The 25096-nt window shown below is 38.6% G+C and overlaps 1 protein-coding gene and 1 pseudogene across 6 annotated transcripts in view; both read right to left on the bottom strand.

Annotated features, from left to right (window-relative positions):
* Positions 1–4018, bottom strand: part of LOC147844809 (uncharacterized) — an 8973-nt pseudogene extending 4955 nt beyond the window's left edge.
* Positions 1–25096, bottom strand: part of LOC137489472 (uncharacterized) — a 204240-nt gene that overhangs the window by 173114 nt on the left and 6030 nt on the right. For 3 of the 6 annotated variants that reach the window (XR_015942480.1, XR_015942482.1, XR_015942481.1), the window contains exon 3: positions 22405–23090. Coding sequence is in view for 1 of the 6 variants with exons in the window: in XM_087249492.1 (XP_087105618.1) it covers positions 22429–23090 (662 nt within the window). In the remaining 5 variants the exon portion in view is untranslated. Of the gene's footprint in view, positions 1–20062; positions 23091–25096 lie in introns of those variants that run through there. The other 3 variants (XR_015483498.1, XR_015483499.1, XM_087249492.1) reach the window with 3 other exon arrangements.

Raw genomic sequence — 25096 nt, 5'->3', positions numbered from 1 at the left:
AATGATCTTACGTCAAAAGAAAAAACAAGATTAATTTGCTTACCCCATTGGCAGATTATTTTGCTTGTTTTAAGGAAAAACTGACTTAATATTGGCATATTATTTTTCAAAACAAGGCAATATGTTCTGCTTGTCTAAAAAATGCTTCTTGATATAAGAAATTTTAGATATTTAGACTAGAAACAAGACAAAAAAATCTAAGCAAGAAAAGCATTTTTTGCAGTGTAGGCATAATTACCCTAAAGTGGGCAATCAAATATAATCTCACTCATTAAATATAAAGTAAAGGATAACATATTTTTCAACACCAACTAATCTCCTAACTAAACACTTGTTGCATGCCTTAAGGCAGGCGTGTCCAAACTACGGCCCGCGGGCCATCTGCGGCCCGCAATCAGTTTTGTGGCGGCCCGCGAGGCTTTTTATAAATATCAATAGAATCTGGCCCGCTATACAAAAATGAACGTAATTCAATAAATAACCACCGGGTGTCGCTATTACATGCATTCAATTAAGCAGCAGTTCTTGTTATGATCTATCTATCTATCTGTCTGTCTATCTATCTATCTATCTATATATCTATATACACACAGTTGAAGTCTGAATTATTAGCCCCTCTTTGATTTATTTCTTCTTTTTTAAATATTTCCCAAATGATGTTTAACAGAGCAAGGACATTTTCAAAGTATGTCTGATAATATTTTTTCTTCTGGAGAAAGACTTATTTGTTGTATTTCGGCTAGAATAAAAGCGGTTTAAATTTTTTATGAACCATTTAAGGTCAAAATTATTAGCCCCTTAAGTCTTCAGAACAAACCATTGTAATAAAATAACTTGCCTAATTACCTTAACTTGTAACGTGATTAACCTAGTTAAGCCTTTAAATGTCGCTTTAAGCTGTATAGAAGTGTCTTAAAAATATCTAGTCAAATATTATTTACTGTCATCATGGCAAAGATAAAATAAATCAGTTATTAGAAATGAGTTACTAAAGCTAATATGTTATATATATATATATTATATGTGTCTGTGTGATGTGTGTAAAATTTGGCCCGCGACAACGTTGTTTTTTTTGCATCTGGCCCTCGGCCCAAAAAGTTTGGACACCCCTGCCTTAAGGAGAACAGTTGAACTCATCGGTGAACACACTGGTGATGCAATTTGACCAATAGCTGAGCGACTATCAGCAGTGTATCCACCTGACTTATGCACAACACATCTGATGGTCTCAACTCCATTAATAAGGCAAGAAATCCCACTTATTAAACCTGACAGGTCACACCTAAGTGAAGACCATTTCAGGTGACTACCTCTTGAAACTCATCAAGAGAATGGCAAGAGTGTGCAAAGCAGTAATCAATGCAAAAGGTGGCTACTTTGAAGAACCTAGAATATGACATATTTTTAGTTGTTTCACATATTTTGTTACGTATATAATTCCACATGTGCTTATTCATAGTTTTGGTGCCTTCAGTGTGAATCTACAATTTTTATAATCATGAAAATAAAGAAAACTCTTTGAATGAGAAGGTGTGCCCAAACTTTTGGTCTGTACTGTAGATGTAATATGTTGACATGTCTTACATTCAAAGAACCTAGCATTTATGTCATCCGGAGCATTTTCATCCGGAGCATTGTCTGGAGGAATAATTTCCTCATTTTCTCTGTCGTCGTCATCATCATCTTTCTCATCCTCCTCGTCTGTGAAATCTGAACAATGAGAAACATTTTATTTTCAGTTTTAAACAAAATTCCTTAGCACCAAAAGATACATGCAAATATTTTTGGAGGGCCTGCAGAAACAGCTGAGAACCACTGCTGTAAAATATTGTCATTTAAAAAACTGTTAAATATATCAGGAAACATATGTAACCCTTGGCTATAACTTACTAAAACCCGACTACGCCACCTAGGTTACTACCCAGGAACATCTATCTAAAAAAACACTTGTTTGATTAACACAAAAGTTACAACAATATAAAGGACCCTGCTGGTTCGTTTTTGATTAAAGACAGAGACGTGACTTACAAACGTAATACAAAAATTTATTAAATTCACTATGGCATACACAACCTTAAAACAATTTTAAAATGCTCTCACAGTTACCCATTAAACAGCTTCGGTGCAAATGGACCGCAATAAATGACACTAACTGACGGGGACACTCAGCAAACACAGCAAATCAGTGTATACAAAATATTAAAGCAAGTGGCAAATTACACCCATACAATTCAACAAACCCCCCCTTCAATTCAGCATCAATATTACAGCTCCTCCGCCCACCTGTGGATATACACAGCCAAAAATACTCACAGGAAACAAACTGCACAAAAATCACAGGGCATAGAATTCACAATGAATCATATAGGATCACGTTGAACAGGGATAGTAGATTAAGAGCAAGATACAGTATATAAAATGTTCGCCATAGTAATTAAAAAGGGAATGTCCGCGAAGAGCAGTCGCAGCAGATAAGACCAGTTTTAGAAAAAACAGCCGCGAATAAATGCGATGAAACAACAGCTAGCACCTTCAAGCCGCACTTCCTAAAAATACAAAATTTAAGAGAAAGATAAAAGGATTTTTAAAAAGTGAACGAACCCTTCTTTGAAATCCAAACAAACTTCTTACCTCCTAGATGAGTTTCATAGGCTAGAACAGACTTTGCGAACGGCGCTCACCTCTTCACAAACACACTTTCCCAATAATAAAAGCATCCTTTAGATTATTATTGAAAACTAACGAGAAACCCTAAAAATCACCAACTCACCCAGGCTAGAGCACACTTTGCGAACGGCACCTGTCACTTTGTGCGCACACGCATACACCTTTCTAATAATCAAAGCAGTTGTTGTTAAGATGATCACTTAAAACTAGCTAAGAGCTCACCAACAGAAGGCCAACCAGGGACAAAAGGAAACGCTCTCAGACCACAGAGGCTTCACCTTCACTCGGGATGTCATATGAGTTACTCAGACGCCTTTTTAAAGGGCTGACCATCAACGCACTCCCACTAATGAGCTGCCCAGGTGTATGCAGTAAAGAGTACGTGCCGACGCCAGTGGGTGTATCCTACCCTCCGTGTGTCACTATAACATTTACAAAAATAAAACCGGTTACACATAGAACAAGTTTAGTTGTTACACAATAATAATGAACAAAAATAGGACATATGATATTAGAACTTAACTTAGAAACATAAATACCTCCAATTTGATCTAGCGACTTTCCTCTTAATCCATGCAACTTTCCATTTTCCAACACTAGCAACAACTTTGAAATTTTTCCGCTTTGAATGGTGGGCTCAGACAATCTATAGAACTGTCTGCGGACAGAGATGTCATGGCCCAAAAAATCTGCAAGATTGTCCTGTTCGTTTTCTTTTAGGTTCAAAATTTGAGAAGGGGTGGCTATATGTTGGCAGATTTTGGTGGATCTGAGATTATCAGGCTTCTTTGCACCGCATTCATCAGCTAGTCTTTTCAGACATTGATGTCCTCTGTAATATTTCACGCAGTTTGGTACAGCAAAAAGGTATTCGTTTTCTTCAGACACATCACATTCCTTTCTTTTAGCAATAATCAAATTGAGTGAACCGGTCATGTGTGGAGTATAGAACACTGCTACCTTTCTCCCTCATTTTCCTTTAATTTCAACTCGGCTGAAATATCTGCATAGCTTTTGTTCATAAGCTGACAGTCCTGTTGCTACTTGTGTGTGTATGTCTGTCTGTCTGTCTGATTGCACTGAAGAAAATGACTCGATTTCATTTTTGATACTTCTCCAATCCGTTTTCTGTTGAATAGAACAATCTTGGTCAATGTAGTATGTGGTAATCTGGAATAATTCTGAACTGTTGCAGCATTTCTTAGTGCTGCAGTTGCGAACTCTGCTGTTTTGTCAAGGTGTTCGTTAAGCTTTTTAATGTCTTCTTTAAGTGGCAGATTATCTGGTTTGTTGTATTTCAAATTACTAATTGTACCAAGAGCAGAGTCTGACATATATAGACTCCGCCCATTTTGCCTGATAAAGTTTCTGGAATGCTTCAGATGATTTTATGAGTTCCTCGTCTCCAGCCATAAGAGCACGGCAACGTATAATGTCACTGATTTTTAACAGTGAATTTCCTATTTTCAAGGCAAGACTCAGAGTTTTGAACCTATTCTCACTTTTGGAAAATCCCGCCGTCTCCTTTACTGTCTTGATTACAATCATAAAGTTCTTTGGTTTTATTGCATCCTCTAATGTCTCGATTGAACTTATTTTAAATAAAGACAACAGGAATCGTCCTAGCTGCCGAATTGTTTGACGAATCTAGTAATTTTTTATGGATCATGACTGTGTTTATTGTAAAGTGACTCTAAAATGCAGCAGGCAATGTTCGTTGTGAACAGCAGATGAAGTTTCGTCGTCATGCATACGACTAAGCATTTTTAGCAGTCCATCTCCAGAGGTAGCACTTGCGGATTTACCAGTTCTATGAGACCAAGTACTCACTTTCTGCCACAATGGTCACTCTTCTCTACGTTTACATCATCAAGATGGTGCCGAGCATGGCCACCATGTTGCGAGCTCCCAGCAAACTTTGTTGTGTTTTGTGTGTTTTACTTGTATTTTTGTTTTTGTGCTGGATGTACACACTCTCATTACCTACGACAGACACACACTTTGGGAAATTGGCTCCCTCGTTGCACATCGAAGACTAGACTTTGAGTTCTTTAACGATGCTCTGTTTACAAACACAGCAACAGAGCCCTTTGTCTGGGAAACACAACTGAAGCGACAAAGGAAACGCAGCCGGAAAAGAGGAAAGAGAGCCGGTGTCCTCGTTAGACTGAGAAGCTGTGAATTTCAACCTTCACTCACCACCATTCTGCTGGCTAACTTTCAGTCACTGGACAACAAACTTTGCGAGCTATGAGCGCACATTTCCTTCCAACGGGAAACAAGAAACTGCTGCATTATGTGCTTTACAGAAACCTGGCTATCTGCAGAGGTACCAGACACAGCTGTTAAACTTTCGTGGTTCTCCGTGCATCAAGCGGATATAACAAAAAAGCTCACACAGAAAAGCAAAGGAGGAGGTGTGTGTTTCTTTATTAACAACTCATGGTGTGATGAGAGAAACATACACCCAGTTAGACCATTTTGTTCTCCTGATCTGGAATACCTTATGCTTTGGTGTCAGGCATACTGGCTACCAAGGGAGTTTACATCTGTGATTATTACGGTTGTCTACATTCTTCCTCAAGCCAACACAGAGCAGGCGCTCAGGGAACTGTATGGGAGCATAAGCGAGCAGGAAACCGCACACCTAGAGGCAGCGTTTATTGTTACAGGGACTTTAACAACGCCAATCTCAGGAAAATCGCTCCAAAATACTATCAACTCATCACCGCAAACACTCGTGGGGACTGGATTCTGGACCATTGCTATTACCCGTTCTGGGACACAATCAAATCCCTCCCCCGCCCACCGTTTGGCAAATCAGATGACTCTTCTGTTCTGCTCTTGCCTGCTTACAGGCAGAAACTGAAACGGGAACCACTCACCCTCAAGATGTTTTAAAGCTGAACGGACCAATCGGATTCCATACTTCAAGACTGTTTTGATCACATGGACTGGGATATGTTCCGGGCAGCGTGTGATGATGACAGTGACTCGTACTTAGACAAAGTCACAGGCTTCATCAGGAAATGCATAGAAGACATGGTTCCAACAAAAATTGTCCGTATCTACCCCAACCAAAAACCATGGATCAATGGCGAAGTTCGAACAGCCCTATCAGTGCGAGCTTCCACCTATAAATCCAGAAATGCTGAGGAACAAAAACAAGCAAATTACAACCTCAGGAAAACCATCAAAGTAGCAAAACGTCAATGCAGAGACAAGGTAGAGGGTCAATTTAACACCAATAACGCAAGGAGCATGTGGCAGGGACGTAATTACTTCACAGACTTTAAAAGGAACAAACCCACCACTGTAAACATTGCTGCATCTCTCCCGGACGAGCTCAACTCATTCTACGCCCGCTTTGAAGCCCAGGACAGCGCGCGCACACTGCCGCTCCCATGGCCGAAACTGAAAAGGCCAGCACACTGTCTGTTTCTGTACCGAACGTAACGAGAGCTTTTCGACATGTGAACATCCGGAAAGCTACGTGCCCAGATGGCATGCGCACACCAGCTAGCGAGGGTTTTCAAGGACATCTTCAACCTCTCGCTCTCTCTGTAGTTCCCACATGCTTTAAGACAGCTACTATTGTGCCTATACAAAAATCAGCGAAAACCACATGCTTGAATGACTGGCATCCAATTGCTCTGACACCCATCTTCAGCAAGTGCTTTGAGAAGCTGATTAAAAAGCACATCTGCTCTGTACTGCCCGCTCACACTGACCCTCTGCAATTTGCATACAGGAATAATCGCTCCAATGATGTTGCAATTGCTTTCACCTTGCACACTGCTCTGTCTCACCTGAAAACAAAAACACATATGTTAGAATGCTGTTTGTGGACAAGAGCTCAGCATTCAACACCATTGTGACTGCCAAGCTGGTGATAAAGCTCCAGGCTCAGGCTCTACACAGCTCTCTGTGCAGCTGGATCCTTGACTTCCTGTCAAGCAGATGCCAGGTGGTCAGAATGGACAACATTACTTCGTCCACACTGATCCTCAACACTGGTGCTTCACAGGGCTGTGTTCTCAGCCCACTCCTGTACTCCCTGTACACACATGACTGTACAGTCAAACACAGCTCCAACATCATCGTTAAATTTGCTGATGACACAATGGTGGTGGGCCTAATCACAGATAATGATGAGACGGCCTACAGAGAGGAGGTGCACACTCTGACGCAGTGGCATGAGGAAAACCACCTCTCACTCAACATCAGCAAAACCAAGGAGCTGGTGGTGGATTTCAGGAGAGAGAAGAGAGAACACACCCCCATCACAATCAATGGGACACCAGTGGAGAGCACTTTCAAGTTTCTCAGGCGTCTCAGGAGGTTTGGAATGAGCCCCCACATCCTCCGATCGTTCTAAACCTGCACTGTGGAAAGCATCCTGTCTGGCTGTATCACCACCTGGTATGGAAATAGCACCAGCAGCAATCGCAAAGGCCTACATAGGATTGTGCGAACTGCTGGGACATGTAGTAGGAGGTGAGCTTCCCTCCCTCCAGGACATCTACACCAGGCGGTGCATGAGGAAAGCCAAGAGAATTATCAGCGACTCCAGCCACCCAAGTCATAGACTTTTCTCTCTGCTACCCTCAGGCTGATGGTTTCATGCACAAGGCGGCTGAAAGAAAGATTCTTCCCTCACACTATCAGGCTAATGAACTCTTAACACACCCCACACAGACTCTTCCATACCCCTCACTGCACACCATCAATATGTAGCATGCACTGCACTTTAACCAATCCATACTTAAACCAATACTGCCTACAACTATGTGAACACCTATTCATTGTACATATCACTGTCAATTTTACACTGTCCTGTTTTTTTTTTTTTTTTTTTTTTTTTGAGGAGTATGCTGTTTTATTTTGTCGTTGTATTTGCACTGTCTGTATTTTGCACTGTCTGGAGCCAGCACCTAAGCTTTTCACTCATCATAGCACACTGGTGCTGATGATGCGACAATAAAAGTGATTTGATTTGATTTAAACAAGCTTATAAACTGTTAGATGCATAATTCCAATAATAAAACAAAGTTTTATCATCACCCCCACCTAAGTGCTTTTTTTGCCAGTTATACAATATTGACTAGGGATGTAACGGTATCAGAATTTCACGGTACGGTAATACTTCGGTATGAATGTCATGGTATTTCTTGAATCATTTACAGGAAAAACAAAACTTATGAAAATACTCCAAAAAAGTGCCAAAAGTGTCAATGACATACAAATTAGCCATCAGTAAGCTTTGAAACAGGAACTTCAATTTTAATAACAAAAAATTATTAAACCATGTAAAAAAAAATAAAGTTTCAATTTAGTATTGTTGAAAACTCATCACATTCAACATTTAATCACTCACTCACTCACTTAGAGATAGGTTATCATATAACTATCATATAACTATAATCTGGTAAAAGTTGGTATCTCTGGGTATTTACAATGTCCCCTGCAACAGAAAAAAAAAAACCTCTCATTTGGGACTGAGGTTTCTGGGACAGAGATATGACTTGGCCCAGGCTGACAGCAGTGGGTAACGTTGTGCATTGTCTTTCCCCCACTTGAGAGGACAAGCCATGAGTGAGATAGAGGTCTCTTTGCGGTACAAGTCAATGTCTGCATCAATCTGAACAGTGTGCTGTGTTTCTGCAGTCCCCATGACTGTTATTAGTCGTATTCCCCAACTTGCAGGCACGTGCACACATGGGGCTCAACCTGTGCAGTGCACATGCCCTTTTTAGTCTTGGATAGAAAGTGCCCTTCCAAAATGATCAAAAGTGCCCCCGCGACGCGACACAACCTCCGTCCTGCCCTTCAGTAGGCGCGCGACAACACCGCTCTTGAGTATGCGTGCTCAACCCCCCCTCCCCACTTTACAGTACTCGCGCGACAACACAGCTGATCAGAACGTGCGCGACAACACCGCTATTCAGTACGCGCACGGCGATACCACCCGCTTTAGGTTTCGATCATTTCCAGCTCCTTTTCATCCCCGCTACTAGAAGCACACTTAATTTCCGCATTACTGGATCTGTAGCGACAACAGACCGCAAAGGATGATGGCCACGCCTGGGCTGATGGGAATTGTAGTTTCGGCCACCTCGCTTCATTCGCCTGAGCAAATTTTCTCAGAAGACCTATAGTTTTATCGAGTCATGCAACTACGGTAGTATCGAAAAAAATTGCTATTGCCGTATGACGGTATTTACAATACCGTTACATCCCTAATATTTACTGTAGATCAAGTGTTGCATTGTTGCATCCCCATAGGTCCACAAACGCTCAAAGACCTTATTAGCTTTATCAAGCATAATGAAGGAGAAAACTGCCAGCTGTGTAAACAGGCTGGGATTGCCACAGAAGAACAGCTTCAAAAAAAGGCATTTTAAATAAGCAGTGCACTTTAAAGACGGCGATTTTGGGTGAGTGTCTCCTGACTTTACAACTTAATTAATTCCACCATTAGTTGTATTACAAATGATTGACCTTTTGTTTTTCCAAACAGTTCTTTTCACAATTCTTTGTGACATAAGTGTTCAAATAAAAACAAGTCACTGGCAGTGTTTTAAGTGTGACAGGATTTTGGCAAACTGCATTTGAAGACCATCTACAGAAACATGGTAAGAGCTTAAGGTGTTGTTTCATATTTATTATTAGTTATAAAGTAGCTAAGTTGTAACCTATTAAAATTATTACTTAAACTTAATTTGTAGGTTTCACAGTGACACCTTTTAAATACCTGCCAAAGACAAGTACATATTTGTATTTTGGTTTATTAATATTTGACATTTTGTTTTGCTGCAATATTTAAAATGAATTGTCACTTAGATGGCATTTAACCTACATTGGCTGCAACTCTGGTGGGACTCGAACCCACAACCTTTGAATGACTCTGTTTACAGCCTAGAAGTCCAATGCGCTATCCATTGCGCTTGTTGCACTGTTCCACAGGAAGCACTTTCTGGTACTCTCAGACAAGGCACTGCTGGGATTCGAACCCAAGATCTCCTGTTTGCTAGGCAGGCACTTTGACCAACTAGGCAACAGCACTGAAAAGAATGGTCGACCAACGAAAGCAGGATCTCCTGTTTACTAGACAGGCGCTTTGACCAACTAAGAAACAGCAGCTGATGATGATAAGAGGATCCAATTGATTGTATGAAAAAAGAAAATGAAAACCATACAGCGGTAGCGCTGCATGTGTGAATGTCTCAACTTGAAATGTTGAGTTCCAATTCGTTACACATTACCACACCATGCGATATAAAGTCACCGTCCAAAGCCCTCTTGCACGAGCAGCGTTTTTAAGGATTTTAATTCTGTTAAGAAACCGACAGCTAAAGAGATGCTGCGTAAACGCTCACAATTCTTTAGAAGAAGCATCTCTGGGACATGAGCATTAGGCACTGTTGGGATTTGTACCCAGGATCTCCTGTTTACAAGACAGGTGCTTTGACCAGCTAATCCACAGCACCACAACAGCACAACACACTTCTAACACACTTGTAACACACTTGATGAAGACAAGCGTGTGATGAACTTGGGTTCTTTTATTTAGCCCGCGTTGTTATCTGATACAGATATCGCTAGAGCTCTGTACACAACAACAGTGCTACTTCTATACATTACGAAAGCTAACTCTTCTTCTCTTCCTTTTTCTCAGGTCTGCCCCAGTGGGTATTCTTCACAGAGCTACTGCTGCCTGCCGGACACTCATTGCATCGGTGTAAGTATACAAATACTTTACATGCACTGGCCCAATAATTAAACATATTAAGCAGTTATTAAAGACATCTAAAAAAAAAAAAAAAACATTATTTGGGTGGGGTGCTAGCTTTTGATACAAAATTTACCAGCATTTTGTAGTTTTCCCCTACACACTTGTCTGATAAAAAAAAGATCAAGAAAAAAACAAAACAACAACAAAAACCAGCACGTCAGGATGCAGAAAATGCTGACAAGATGAACATGGTCTTTTAGAGTCTAGAGGATTATGTCTCAAACATGACAGGTGTGCTTGCCTCTGTTCAAGATCAAAGCAAAAAATGAGTTTACTTTAGTTTAAAGTATCTTTATTCATGTGTTAAGTGTTTTTTGAAAGCTCTATTTATATTACATCCAATCCCAGCACTTAGCTGTAATATCAAGTCGACAGCATCCAACAGAACGACAAAGCATAATGCGTTGGGCAGCCTCCTGAAAGAGCAACGTGTTTTTTTGCAAGGACATGGAAGAAAAAGCCCATGAAGTCAGACTCCGGTGGGACTCAAACCCACAATCTTTGAATGCCTCCGTTTCAAGCCTAAAAGTCAATTGAGCCACAGAGCCACATAAAGTGATGTTTTGAGTTCCTATTGTAGGGGCAGCACATTTTAGTCTTCGACCGCAACAGTGGTACAAAACTTCTGGGGCCTCATGTACGAAGACTTGCGTGAAAATCTTACTAAAACATTACGTACGCACAAAGCTGTAAATGTGCGTACACAGAAAAACATTCAGATGTATGAAACACTGTGTACACTGAATCTCACGCATATTCTTTTGTACATCTGAATGAACGTGAAACTGAGCGCAACATGCACAAGCACAAAACCCTTCTCTGCCTCCTCCCCCGTATGAATATGCTAATGACTCTACTTTGGCAAAACCAAACAAAAAAGCAATGGCAAAAGCAAGCAAGAAGAGAAACTTTGAACAGAATGTGAATTGGAGGTGCTGCTTTCGGAGGTAGACCAGAGAAATGCGGTGTTATTTGCAAGTTTGTTCTCCGGAATTAACAAAAAAAAAAAATAAAAATAGAGTGGGAGAGTTTAGCTGATGGGCTTAACACAGTTGGGTCTGAACATCGCACTGAGTGAATTTAAAAAGAAATAGTGTGGTTTATAGGTGTAAAATGTTGCAGTACACTTAACAGTCTCAGATTACATTGGGAAAACAGGCGACTGCTGCAAATTGTGCTTTAATGTTTAGCTGGTCAACTGTATGGTATGGAAACCTTATATACCTTCTGAACCCGTCTCATACAGCTGCCATTGCAAAGCTCAGACACTTTGTAGAGAGAAATTTAACACAACTGCCTCTAGGAGTCACCAATGGAAATAAAACAGACACGCACATGAAATGTGTGTACGCCAGCCATAAAGCTGGCGTGGAGCTGCACACATTCTCATAATCACTTCATCGCTAGTAAATCCAAACGTGAGCAATTCTGAACGTGAAACCTGGCGTCCGCAGCGTTGATACATGAGGCCCCTAGTGTCCAATCATACCCAGTACAAGAACCGCACTCTGAGTTGGCAAAGAGGAACTGCTGAGATTCGAACTCTGGACTTCCTGTTTACAAGACAGGCACTTTAACTAACTAAGCCACAGCACCAGGTTCAAAAGTACTCTGATGGGTAGCATGAAAAGTATAAAAAGAGGCAGACTGTCCCCTCGGAAAAGTAGCCACCTAGACATCCAATAAGCTGTCCGTTGCACCACAGAGCCATAAAACACCATCTTTCGAGGCCCTATGATGTGCAGAACCATTTAGCAATCTGGCTTTTGTGCAAACAAATGCTATTGGCCCTGCAAAGAGTTTCAGATCATAAAGCCACTCTCATAATCTGAGGTAAAGGTGCAGTTTGGATTAAAACCTTGGACCTGCTGTTCCCGAGACAGACAGTGGGGGAAAAGCAGCATGTACTGTGCTTTCCACTCAGTTACTTTGCACATTCATAAAGAGGCTCTTGTACGACAAATCCAAAACGTTTGATCTCCTAAATAGGTGGTAGCCACTTTGACCCAAAACCACAGGTTGTCATTTAACTCTCTGACAGAAGTACAACCACCAGCTGCCCAAAGGCACTGCTAGGATTTTAACTCAAGATCTCCTGTTTACAAGAAAGGTGCTTTGACCAGCTAAGACACAGCGCCACAACTGCCCAACGCTCATCACTCAGCACTAAAAGAAAAAAATCTCTAGATCCAATACTTACAAAACACAGACAATACAATAAATTCAAAACACAGTTTCATCTAAGACAGTGGGGGAAAAGCAGTATGTACTGTGCTTTCCACTCAGTTACTTTGCACATTCATAAAGAGGCTCTTGTATGACAAATCCAAAAGGTTTGATCTCCTAAATAGGTGGTAGCCACTTTTGCCCAAAACCACAGGTTGTCTTCGAGTCATTCCTCAAGCTTACTCGGCACTGCACCGTTTTAAACAGCTCCCTTGAATGAAACAGCTCATTTAAGTCATAAGCGTTTTTGTAGAGTACCCTAGTAGCTGAGAATGCACTGTGCAATGAAAAAAGAAGCATGTGTGAATGTGTGTGTCAACTTGCAATATTGAATTTCAATTTGTTACGCATTACCACACCATGCTATATAAAGTCATCGTTTATAGCCCTCTTGAGCTGTCAGCGTTCTTAAGGTATTAAGTTTCGTTAAAAAACCAACTGCTAAATAGTTTGCTGCATAAACTGGTGTAATACAATGTGAGGGTAAACTTTTTTCCATAGATTTTTAAAATAAAAAAAATTAATAATAATGATGATAAAAGTAATGTAGCGTACAGCCCACAGGGAAAATTACTTATTGGTTTTATTAAGGAGTCTCTTGCGTGGTTTTTACGACTTCTGGTGCCACAAAGTCTGGGTATCCGTGACACCTTTTGTTATCCAGAGCCACCCAGAGAGATAGGCCGAGAGCTTCCAAGGCATTCCTGCCCAAACACACACACACACAAGGCTGTTACGACAGAAGCAAATGAACTCAGAAACCCTGGAGGAGCACAAAACTAAAATGTTATGTTTTGTAAACCTTGTATCTCAGGCCCTGTTTACACTAATGCATTTTAGTTTGAAAACGCATAAGTTTTGCTACGGTTATGCCAACCGTCCACACTACGCCGGAGTTCTCGAGCGCCGAAAACGGAGCGTTTCGAAAACGCTGGAGAGGCCGTTTTCATTCTGAAACGCTGCTGCTCCGTCTCAGTGTGGATGATGGAAAACGGAGACATCTGAAAACGGAGGCGGGGCTGCAGACATTCGCCTCTCTGATTGGGGCTTTTCCTGAATATTAAGTAGCCTAACACACACAGTTCCGTCCTGCATTCTCTCCGTGTAAGTTCAGACATCGCAAGTTTGATCAAGGCTGCAGTCTCTTCTTCTCAGTTTGATATGGACAACAGACTATACCGAGGACACGGGTAAATCTTCAAAGGGAACAGTGTACTTTATAACTTCATTCACATAACCCTGGCTACATTGTTTCACTTTCTCAACAATAAAATGTAAACATGATTTAAGGAACTGCCTATTTTCATTTTAATATTGGCAACTTAGACAGCAGAAATGTTGAGGCGTCGTGCTGCATGAGCGTCATCTTCACTGTGTGGATATTTATAAAAAAACGGAGCCGATAACAACTGTCTCCTTTCAATTTCAGTGAAAATACGAAACACAGCCTCTCTTTTGCTGAATATCAGTTTTAATAATCGATAATGGCCATTATAAAAGTATAACATACAATAAGTTTATACATTATAGGAAATAAAGGCAAGCGATCAGTCAATATACAGAATAGGCGTGGTTACATTAATCATTAACTTATCTTTGCGCTTAGCCAAAACACGTTACCTGAGAACAAGTAATAGATTCCAATGCCCAAAGTCAGGGAATATGTCGTTGGATAAAGACAACAAGATGAATGAAATATTCTGTTTAATAAATATAGTGAGGTTAGATCCAGCGGGAGATGCTTGATGAGAAGTCCGACTAGCACAGCTCTCATCTGGGTAGATGGGCTGCAGCGCTTGCCCGAGTGTGTGTGTGGTCACGTGATGTGCGTTTTCAGCGTTTTGGTGTGGACGGAGAGCAGTTCAGAAACGCTGGGTAAAACGCGAGTGTGGACGTGGATCGTTTTCATTCTAAAACGCCGTTTTAAAACTAAAACGCACTAGTGTAAACGGGGCCTCAGTTCTGACTTTTCTTACCTGTATAACCTCTCTTATAACCCGTTTGCCTGGTTCCTTTAGGCCTTTTTAGAGCATAAATAATGTAAGTGTGGGAATTATGTTGATGTACTTTTATTGTTGATGTACCTGTCCATGTCTGGTACCGATGAGCTGCTGCTGACATTTTTACAACACATGATGCATAGAGCATGATAATAACTTACACGGCATGCATTCTTTAATGAAATAAAGATCATCCTCAGGCTGCAGGCAGACACTCAAATTTGCATATGAGCAGCCTCGAGACAAAGGTCAAACTTTGCCCTGAAATCATTGGTCGATCATGTTGAGAGGGCAGTGTCACAGAGCTCAAGGTTAAAAGCTGCCCCTCCCCAGGATCGTGGCAGAACGTCCGAAAAGAACTTTCCAAAGGTTGCCCCTTCTAGGGGTCCAGGCTTTTCTGTGCCTGCGTAAGGCTCCGAGCCCACGTTTTCTTATTTTCCGGCAAAGTATACTCAGTTTAAAGTTGCGATCGCGTTCCTCCGAATTGTATTGCAAACTCCACGCATCAAGAAGGACATCAAAGGAGTTTCATTATGATGGAAGAGACTCGCATAAAGAGAGAGACCCCAGACATTAAAGTCCAGGTATATTTAGTTATGCAAATAAGCTGTGCCCCATTTATAAAAAGGTGTTTTGTTTTTATAATCTTGGTGATCCTTAATGGTGTGTGTGGAACTGAATCTTTTGTCACTCTTTATCTGTAATCTCTATTTCCTCGCTTTACTATTTCTCTTTGTTGTTACACGTTCTATAGACGCGTATAGCTGATCTCCACGTGGTTTACCTTTGTTCTAGGTTTTATGTATGTTCGTGCATTTGTTCGTTATCTGTCTGACTAGTCAATAAATCCCATTATAATCAAATGAATTGTATTGTTTGCCTCACAGAAAAAGTCACTGAAAGACAGATTCCCCTGCCTAGCTATTATAAGCTGATTAAAACTTATGAACGATTAATCTACTTCACAAGTAGTAATAATTTCCTTTTCTAAATGAATAGATCTTTACCGTGTCCGCTCGGAAGAGTGGCAGCTCTGGTTATGTTTGTTTGGTCAAATTAACAATAAATTATTCCAGAATGTTAATGATTAATAATAATTCGTTATTATTGATAATTAATATTCATAATCTGAGAGTCCGCTTGGTCGAGCGGGCAGGATCATATACAATCATATGTTTGTTTGACCAAATTGACCGAAGCCTAAGCCGGAATATTTCACAGTAAAATCTTCAGAGTAAAATTTACTCAGTTCAGAGAACATTTGTTCCCTCTCTAAATTGAGCAAAATTTACTCAGCAGCAGAGTTAAAGTTAATGAGACAATGATGGGGTTAATTAAGTGATGATTGAGCACTGATGATGAACACCTGCTGTTAATAAGCAGAAACAGAAGAGAAGCAGCAGCAGCTTCGCTCAATGGTTACCTGATTGACCTTATTTCTGTCAGAAGTCCACACTGTAAAAAATTGCTGTTAAAAAACGGTCAGATTCTACGGTAAAATAATGTTTTTACACTAAAACAGTAATATTCTGTTAAAACAGTGCATTCTGGGTAACATTTTTGTTTTCGAGAAATTAACCAACAGCAGAAAACTGTGAGCTAACAGAGTTCAGATTTGACGTTTTGAAATGTGTTTGAAATCACATTTTGTGCCCTTGTTTACTATTCCATACACTAGTTCACTAATAAAGTTCACGTGACAGAGTTAATGAACACTAATGAGTAAATTCAGACACTGATGAACACCTGCTGTTAATAATCACAATTACTGAAGGAAAGAAACAAAAACACAAACAGTGACTTGAGTTACAGCATTAAATAAAATCAAGTAAAATAAAACACCTTCAGTCTCAGCAGAGGATCATTAAACAACTCCACAAATAACAGCAAACACATGTATTACTGACTGCTTGGACTTCCATACTACTCTCAATGAGATTCAACAGAAAAGTAGATGTTTTTTTGTGTCACCGTAATATAGTCAGGGGCTGTTTTGGTTGGGCTCTTTACCCTTGAACTCCTTAAATTTGACTTCCCAAATGCTGTAATAAAGAGTTTGCAAAACACTTTTATTATAGCAATAAAGTGGGAAAGTCAATAGATAGATTAATCTATTTGTCTGAAATTTGATCTGATATATGTTTTGGTTAGGTCTGGAAAAAGGACCTCATGCAATAGTTTATGCTTAGTTGTAAATTTAAATTAATTTATTTAATTATTAAGTGGAATCAGTAAAGATACCTATATAATTACATTATTGTTAAGACATAACATACAAAAACAGTTCAGTTATGACAAAGACACACTCAGACCTTGTACCTCAACAATGGTAACAATTAAAATGTTTCATGCTGCAATGCATGCTGGTTGTGGCACAGTACAAATATCCCAGCATGCATTGCGGTGTGAATGAATGTAGTATAATGGTCTAACAGTTTTCTTTATTTGCGTTTTATTCTGCTTTTATGTTTAGACTTTCAGTTGCCTGTTTGTGATTGAAACTGTTAATTTTGTTAGTTGTCACAATTATTGAGGTTCATACACTGATTATTGATGTCTGTTTGAGTGCTAAATACACCATAGAGCAGTATTTTAGTCCAAGATATTCTTAAAAACTTCTAGAAATCATTGCCACATATAATGTGAAACAATAGATTAAACATTGAATAGGAGCAGTAAATTATGTTATATTAAATTAGAACAGACTCTGCCATTTAATAGCAACATAAACATCACCAGATCTTATTTAGTTTTTTGTCTGGCTTGCCACATCAAAAGAGCTTTTTAAACAAAGTTCTTAACAATTACAGCAGCCAAAATATATGAATGATAAAAATGACAGGGCTAAGAGCCTAACTAAAGCAAACTCTGTTCTCCATGGTGATGACATAAAATGTTAACCTTTCTCTCAAGAAGAACTTTAGTAGATGTTATACAAAAATAAACGTTTCAGTAATAAGTGTAGCTGGTGATGATGTTTGTAGAGTTGTTTAATCATCCGCTGATCATTTAAATGATTTAATCATTTGTTGTTCTTCAGGTTATTTCATTATAAAGCTGTGACTAAAGTTTTGTATGTTCTGTTCTTGTTTTCTCCCTTCAGTAATTTTTCATTTCTTCAATGCTAATCTTCAATCATCATTTAATTAGTTATTTAATTAACTAATTTACTACATCATTGCTACATGTTTCTTGAACACTCAGTAGTGTGGACACTTCAACTAAAACTGAAGTATTTGCTCTGGGGTTTAAAGGGTTAAAGGTGTGAGAGTTAAAAACAGTGTAAAAATGTATTTTAACAGTAATATACTGTTAATTTAAACTACGGAAAAAGACTGTAAAAAAACAGTAGATTGCTGGCGACCACAGCTGCCAGTAGTTTACCGTTAAATAAAGGGAAAAAAACAGTATTTTACTGTAAAACCTGAAGCTAATTTCTTCGGTGTGTCACCGTTGTGGAGGAGAGTAGAGCCAGTGTATGAGTTAAAGATGAACATTAAGCTGCTGATGTTATTCTGCATGTTTCTTTATTTAAAGACAGCAGCTGTTTAGTTGCTGATGCAGTCAGAATCTCCCTGTGTTAATTCCAGCTTTACATGTATGTGTGCTGATGTGAAATTAAAGACATTTAAGGTAAACTGAACTTTTCTAATTAACTAAAATAAGTAGTCATTATAAGCATGCTTCTAGACTATAGCACTTTACTTCATAAACTCATACAGCAGTTGGACAATTTGACGCAGTTGCTTTCAGTGAACAAAATGAGTTCCCTTGAGTATTGTGTATATCAATGTAGTCCACGTATTTTTACAGCAACATACTGTAAATTAACAGTACATTGCTGGCAACTGCCAGTATTTTACCATTTTATAACGGGACAATTTATAACAGTGGCATATGAGATTTATTGAGAAATAACCGTTTTAGTTATTTACATTTACGAAAAAAAAATATATATATATATATATTTTTTTTCGCCTGATGTCACCATCATGGAGAAAAGGGGTTAATTTTTCTTTATTTGCAATGACAAGTATAAAGAGAGCACATGTGATCAAGATGATTGATCCTGTGTGAATTCTTACTCTTGATAAGATTTACTGTACAAGAAATTATGCTTAGATGATGGATTATCATATAAAAAACTAAATTCAGTGTTTATCAAGAGAATGGTTCTCAGCTGTGGTGATATTAAAACACATTGAGAATCTGAATCACTTTAGAGTTACAGACATTAATAATCAGCATTTCTTTCTCAGCAGTGGTTAGAGATTTTTTTTTTTTTTATTTTGGCTGCAGTGCATGGTAAGAGAATCATACGACATTCATCCATAGTTCCCAGCATGCACTGTAGGAAAAAAAACCTCACCATAGTTGAGAAGCATACTCTGATTCTTTATGTCTGTGTGTTTTAGATGTTCAATGTGTTTAATGATCTGATAAAAGTATTGGTGAGCTCCATTTTTTTAATACAGTGCTTCTTTTGTGATACAACATTATTTAAACTTAATAGGTCAAAACCAATTACTGATTTGACAAGTGACTTAACCATCAGAGAGTCAATTATCCAGAGCACAGTTGCTCTCATTATACAATATTTACCACAATACACTATTTGACAAACAAAGAGAATCTAATATTAGCAATCGAGTCAGAGTCCAAGCAAAGCAGCTGCTGTTCTCCGCAATGGTGACAGCTTAAACACAAAAAAAGTGTCGTTTTTTTTTTTTTTTTAATGTCGTTGTAAATATGTATAGACACATATATATAGACACACACACAGTATATAAACTGTCATTTGAAATGACACTTTCATCACTAGTGAATCAGATGAGTTTTTGCTCAGGGGAATAAGTGTGCTTACTTCAAAGCCATTAAAATATCATACTATTAATTAAATGAGACCCTAAATCACAAAACCAATCTTATAGTGCACAGGTACATTTTTTGGGGAAAAAATTATTGAATCAAAATGATAATTTTTTCTTTTATTACAAAAAACATTATTATATTAAAATACATTTTGTACATTTCAATAACTCCAATAAAAAATGTTTTCATTAATAATATGAATTGCTAAGAATGAACTCTAAAGGCAATTTTGAACCTTTATATTTTAGATAATACATGTAGCCTATTTCACACACATTACAGATTTTTAAGATCCATGGTCTGAAATGGTTTCTTGTTTTTTTAATTAAACTTAACCCTAACATGTCAAAAACTTTTAACCTTAAACATTAGCATACAAATACAATACTATCAGGGCTTCTCACAGTTTTGAAATATACTTGCGGTGGTAGCCGGATTGAAACACACCCTTTACCCAAATCACATAATTGGTTACCTATATGCGACAAATAAAAATATTACATTTTTTACAATAATTTTATTTATTATTTATGACAATGTTATACACTGTTTACTTTCAATTGGTTAAAGTAAAAAAAAAACTTTAAAAGTACATCCACTTTCTCTTACCTATTCAAGAGCCATATGTGCACCACTGACAAGTCAAATCTACTTCTCTCTCTCTTTCCAGTTCAAAGCAAACTTGAATGCAAAAGCATTTTAGATATGTCTATAAAATAGCCTATGCATTAGCCTGATGACATCATCAAATTAATAAAATATACAGCAAATGAGAAATAAATGACAGAAAAAGGAATAAAAACAGAATATCTCTAAAAATATTCATAAATAATCATATTTACAAGATTTAAACGTGTAGATTATTTAAAGAAGGCTAATGCTTTAATTACTAACAGTGTAGGTATATTAGCAGCCAGTTTAAACAAGTAACGAGTAGGGTTGGGTATCGCTTGGGTTTTTTTTCGAGACCGGTGCTAAATCGATACTTTTTACGTCAAAACGGTGCCTGAACCGATACCTTCAGTATCATTATAATTGAACAATATAAATATACATTTATAATAAGTTTAAAGTAAACATCAATTCATATTTTATATATTTGAATTGCATTAATATATTTCTTTTGATAATTTGTTTATTAGCATAAATGCAAGATTTGCATTATGCTGTAAACATTACATTAGCTTACTACTAAACTGTGGAAAGGCTGTAATCAAAATCAGAAGCACATTTTTTTCTGGGTTTGGGACTTCTGACTACTTTTACATGGACATCAATGATCTAATGATTTGCCTTAATCTGAATAAGACAATAATATGATTCAGGTGTTTACATGAATTGCTTTTTGAATGTTACATTCATGATTCCCAGTTACATGTTATAGCACATACATCCATCAACGTCATTGTGTCACCAGCCTATAAATGTTTCCTCCGCAGTTTGTGTCTGCGGTCCTTTAAGATGTTAAAAAATCACTGTTTACATGGTAGACTCTTGATCAGAGTTGTGTCTTAATCATATTAAAATCAGAATATTAGTGTCCATGTAAACGTACTCAGATAATGTGCCAGATGATGTCACAAGCTGTCAAAGACTCCTCACCTTTGAGGTTATTCAATGAGCCTACACATTTGATAAGTTTGATGTGTTTCTCCCTTACACGCAACTTTTGTAACATTTGCTGCATGTTGGTGTGTCAGAATCCTTGCTTATAAAATATAGCCATACTGTAGAATACTTAGTTTAAGCAAATTAGATGAATGCGATCATGAGTGTTAATGAAGTGAGTCGCTCACCGCATGCGCCGCAGTGCTCGCTCTGCCTTCTAAGCTACAATAACAAACAACTGACATCCGTACTCCTCAAAGCTGTTTAGAATTAAACATTTAGAGATGGTGTGACTGTGACACAACGCTTACTCACGTGTCTTTAATGCACCCCTTTATGCTTCTTAAGCGTGTCACACATCGGATGCACGGCTCAGCGCAGTGGCACGGCGCGCACATGACAAAATAAGCAAGGCACTGAAGTGTGGCAAGCACTGAGTCAGACTAAATAGTATAAACTTTGATTAGCCGTTTTGTTTGTAATCTTTAAACCTGTAAAATAGGCTTTTATTTTTGGTGAAGCGCCTTCCATTTTTCATCGTATCTGATGGCTGAATAGCAAATGAATCGATCAAATGAATAATTTAAAGCGGTTCTTCTGAACCAAACGATTCAGTCCAGATCCAGTTAATACTGCGCATGTGTGACTTAGAACTTTCGGTTTTGCTTTGTTTTTAAACGCATAATATATAACAAACGGTTGTGTATTTAACAAAAACATTTAACTTTAACTTGTCATTTAACTCAAGTCAAAGTCAAGTCTCGAGTCATGACAGCCAAGTCCAAGTCAAGTCGAGTCTTTTTTGGATATTTATCAAGTCTTAAGTCCTAAATTTTGTGACTTAAGTATGACTCAAGTCAAGTCATCTGACTCGAGTCCCCCATCTCTGGTAAATGGTTTCTCTCCAGTGTAGGTCTTTATGTGTTTATTAAGGTATGAATAGTTGCTGAAACTCATCCCACATTGTAGCTGTGGTCACACTAGAGTTTGAGCATGCAAAATTATGTTGTACAGCGCTGCAAAAAGGGGCAGGACTAAACAAAATGATTAGACATTAAAAAGTGAGCGATTGGTCAATATTTTAAACTTCTGTCAAGAGAGGTCATGTTTTGATCTACGATTGGTCTCACACAGTTAAGTGATACGATTTCGCAGGTCAGAGTTCACCAAGCTTGAACTTTGCAAAGCAGTGAACTGCAAAACTTGATGCACGAACTTGATTTTCCGGTCTGACACATTTGCGTGCGTATGAATGGAAGTCTATGGGGAGAAAAGTCCAGTGTGACTGCAGTTTAAGTGCAGGTGAATGGTTTTTACTCTAGTGTGGCTCATCATGTGTAGATTAAGGGATGATGATTGGCTGAAACTCTTCCCACACTGAGTGCAAGTGAATGGTTTCTCTCCAGTGTGGATCCTCATGTGTTTATTAAGGGATGATGATCGGCTGAAACTCTTTCCACACTCAGTGCATGTGAATGGTTTCTCTCCATTGTGGATCATCATGTGTGGATTAAGGTGAGATGATTGGCTGAAACTTTTCCCACACTGAGGGCATGTGAATGGTTTTTCTCCAGTGTGGATCCTCATGTGTTGATTAAGGTGTGATGAGCAGTAAAAACTCTTCCCACACTGAGGGCATGTGAATGGTTTCTCTCCAGTGTGGAACCTCATGTGGTGAATAAGGGATGACGATTGGATAAAACTCTTCCCACACTGAGTGCATGTGAATAGTTTATCTCCAGTGTGGATCCTCATGTGTTGTTTAAGGTGTGATGATTGGCTGAAACTCTTCCCACACTGAGTGCAGGTGAAACGATTCTTGTCTCTCCTTTTTAAAATACCATCAGTCTGTAAATTGTTTTTTTCCTCAATTTTGACATGATGTTCCTCCTCTTTACTTTCCTCATTCTCTTCAATTAGGTCTGAAAAAAAAAACATTAGTTTTCATTAAGTCTTAAAAACTCTCATCAAAAGTGAAAAGACACTGGAAACATTGGCTACACACACTGTAATTTTGATGCACATTTAATGTAAAATAAATCAGATCATATTTAGTTTGGTCCATTAACGTGTACACACTTAAGCAGATTCATTTATCTAGTGATTTTACAATGTAAATTGTGCCAAAGCCGCTTAACATAGAAGTTATAGTAAATTGAAACTGTGTCGGTTCGGTTTTCAGCGTTTCTTACGTAATTGACCATAAGTCATTTTAGTCATATTGATAAGATATAGATTTAAAAGCTGTAAATGGCCTGTTTTTATCCGTATATATTCATAATTACAACAGAATGTTTTTCTAAAATTTGTAAAGCACACAGGGAATATTTGTTCATTCAGTGTCTGACAGGTAAACACATCAGGAAAAAAAAGTTCTGGGGTAACAGCTGAATATTTGCCTTGCAGAAATGAGATACCTGTACAACATCTACATAAAAGCTGGAATGTTCATCTTTCCCCTTATGGTCCGTTTGAGTCATTTACATCCATTCTGGGGTGATTTTGAGGCTTAATTTTGCCAAAACTTTCTCTGTGTTTCAGCAAACTAAGTGAAGCTTTATAAGCTAATTTCAAGAGGAGCACATGATATGATTAAAGGGGTGGTCCAGTGTGCAATTTAAAGGCTTGGTTGTGTTAATAAGATGCAAAGCAATGTGGGCTCATGTTTCACTTGAAGGAAATTATGATATTTTTTCATAAATTTCACTTAGATTATACACAGCTACTCAGCTAACATGAAAACGACTGTCATATTTCCTAGTTCCTCTGAAAGGCCCGCCCTCAAGTGACTTTGATTGGTCATCGTCATAATGTGCTGTGATCAAGCGGCAACCTCCTGCTCTCCCTCAGGAAGCCAATACGGAAGTAACTAAAACTGCAATTCATCCGAAATTCCGCTAGTCCTGGCCGCTCCTGGCTCCAAAATAGAGCAAATTTCAATTGAGCCCACTGTTAGAATGGTCAACTTTACAGCAGAAAAAAAGGTGTTTACAACCTGGTACAAAAAAAGATTTTGGTTAATACAGCTAATATTACCCTTCATGACAACTCATCCGTTTCCTTTATATTAAGTTATATTAAGTTTGCATAATTAAGGGAGTGGCCACTTGAGTGACAGCTAGGTTTCGCTGGTCGCCGTCACGTCACCTCTGCAGATTAGCGACTAAACTCGGCATATTTATCATATTTCTGTGTTGTTTTATGTGGCTTTACACAGTCAACTGCCTTTTGGACTTGTTTCCTACAATTATTAGACGGCATGGCATGCTAAGTGCACTTAATTGTGCTCACAAACCATTCATGTGGTCTCCGTTTCCCATGTGAGTAAAGTTATATACTTATATACCATCTTTATACATGTATTTGTTTTATTTAAGATCCTTTATCGTTTATGTTTATATTTAGAGCTGTAATGCACTCCAGAATCAAACGAATTGATTAGCTGTAGGCTCTAGAACAGTCATCTGAAGCGTTGTCATACAGTGTTATGCTGGATTTCATCAATAGTCTTACATTAACTAACACGTTCTATATCTGAAGTGTTTGGAAGTAATTCGCGTTTTCCTCCTGTTGAAAAACGTCCTAAGAACAATGTTTAGTGGCTCAATGTATTACAGCAGTGTTTTTAAAAGTCTAAACACTTTATTGATATAGTATACAACCAAGCACAAGAGGTCAGAATACAAACGAGTCACAGGTGATAAAAGTATTAAGCGTTCTCCCAAAGTAAAGTGTGTCTGAACCAGGTCCAAGCAAAATGCCAGCACGTGTCTGTAGCTCCGCTCACTCTCCGCCTCTTTGCTCTTGTTTGGTATCCCGGGGTGGGTGTGATGACACGCAAACAAAATGGTGACAGTTGGCCGCATCTAATTGTGGCTTCTTTTGCGCTCTTTAGAAACCTATGGGTGACGTCACTGACACTACGTCC

This window comes from Danio rerio, chromosome 4 (genome assembly GCF_052040795.2).
Source record: "Danio rerio strain M-AB ecotype USA chromosome 4, GRCz13ab, whole genome shotgun sequence".
In the NCBI taxonomy this organism is placed as follows: domain Eukaryota; kingdom Metazoa; phylum Chordata; class Actinopteri; order Cypriniformes; family Danionidae; genus Danio; species Danio rerio.
Note: the sequence above shows the minus strand (reverse complement) of the source record. Positions and strands in the feature narration are given on the sequence as shown.